This window comes from Capricornis sumatraensis, chromosome 22, assembly GCF_032405125.1.
Source record: "Capricornis sumatraensis isolate serow.1 chromosome 22, serow.2, whole genome shotgun sequence".
NCBI lineage: Eukaryota > Metazoa > Chordata > Mammalia > Artiodactyla > Bovidae > Capricornis > Capricornis sumatraensis.
In genome coordinates, this window is record NC_091090.1 from 32,885,040 (window position 1) to 32,886,479 (window position 1,440).

At 38.3% G+C, this 1,440-nt stretch overlaps 1 protein-coding gene across 1 annotated transcript; it reads left to right on the forward strand.

The window, feature by feature from the left end:
- Positions 1-276: 276 nt before the first annotated feature.
- Positions 277-1,233, forward strand: LOC138097965 (olfactory receptor 5V1-like). The gene has a single exon (XM_068994178.1). It carries the CDS (start codon positions 277-279, stop codon positions 1,231-1,233), a length of 957 nt encoding a protein of 318 aa, XP_068850279.1.
- Positions 1,234-1,440: the final 207 nt, after the last annotated feature.

The window sequence follows — 1,440 nt, forward strand, 5'->3', positions numbered from 1 at the left end:
TTGAAAATTCAAATCTGTCTGTAGTGTTCATTTTAAAATATTTGACCAACAGATAAAAGGCTGATAATGTTTATGCTGGGTGCTAAAGCACACAGTTTATTTGCTGTGGGATTGTGCATTTTTTACAGATCCATCTAATATTTTCTTGATAAATAATATCTTTTCCTCTGTGAAACTTTTATTTTCTAGTTTTGTAGCCTGTTTCTGGAGCAATACCTGACTACAGAAATCTATGCTTCCTCGTTCTCAATTTCAGAAAGAAAACCAGAGCTGTATATGAAAAGAGAAAACCAAACGGTTGTATTTGAGTTTATCATCTTGGGATTCTCCAATTTAAATGAGTTAAAATTTTTACTTTTCACTATTTTCCTGGCAGCATATATCTGTACTTTGGGAGGAAATATCTTCATAATTTTGGTGACCATGACTGATCCATGCCTCCACACTCCCATGTATTTTTTTCTGGAAAACTTAGCTTTTCTTGACATCTGCTACACCACCACCAATGTCCCCCAGATGATGGTACATCTACTATCAGAGAGAAGAAGCATTTCTTATTTGGGTTGTGTAGTGCAACTTTTTGCATTTATTTTTTTTGTTGGGTCAGAGTCCCTGCTTCTGGCAGCCATGGCATATGATCGCTACATTGCAATCTGTAAGCCCTTAAGGTATTCGGTTATTATGAACAGAGTCCTGTATAGCTGGTTAGCAGCCTCCTGCTGGACTGGTGGTTTCCTCAACTCAGTGGTGCACACAGTACTGACATTCCGTCTGCCCTTCTGTGGCAACAACGAGATTAATTATTTCTTCTGTGACATCCCCCCTTTGCTGATCTTGTCTTGTGGGGACACTTCTGTCAATGAGTTGGCCCTACTCTCCATTGGGGTCTTCATAGGCTGGACTCCTTTTTTGTGTATCATACTTTCCTACCTTTATATTATTTCTACCATTTTAAGAATCAGGTCTTCTGAAGGGAGGCAAAAGGCCTTTTCTACCTGTGCCTCCCACCTGATCATTGTCCTTCTCTATTATGGCAGCTCCATCTTCACATATGTACGACCCATATCAGCATATTCACTGGAGAAGGACAGACTGATCTCAGTATTGTACAGTGTTGTCACCCCCATGTTAAACCCTATTATCTACTCTTTGAGGAATAAGGATATTAAGGAGGCTGCAAAAGTTGTGGGGAGAAAGTGGCAGGCTTCAAGCTCCCTCTCTTTTGCTGTGTAAATTTTCTAAGAAAATGATGTATTACAAAACAGTCCATTTTACTTTTAGAGCTGACTTTTGCAAATTACTCTCAAGTAAAATTAAAAGTCAATGCAAATTTTTACAGCCAGTGATTAGCAAACACTCTTGTTTAAAAAGTCTGTATAAAATATCGCAATTTTTTTTTCAGAGATCAGTGAACTAAAAAGACAGGAATCACAAGGCCAA

Coding starts and splice junctions, on each gene's coding strand:
- LOC138097965 (XM_068994178.1), top strand. CDS start 277: ATGAAAAGAGAAAACCAAACGGTTGTATTTGAGTTTATCATCTTGGGA.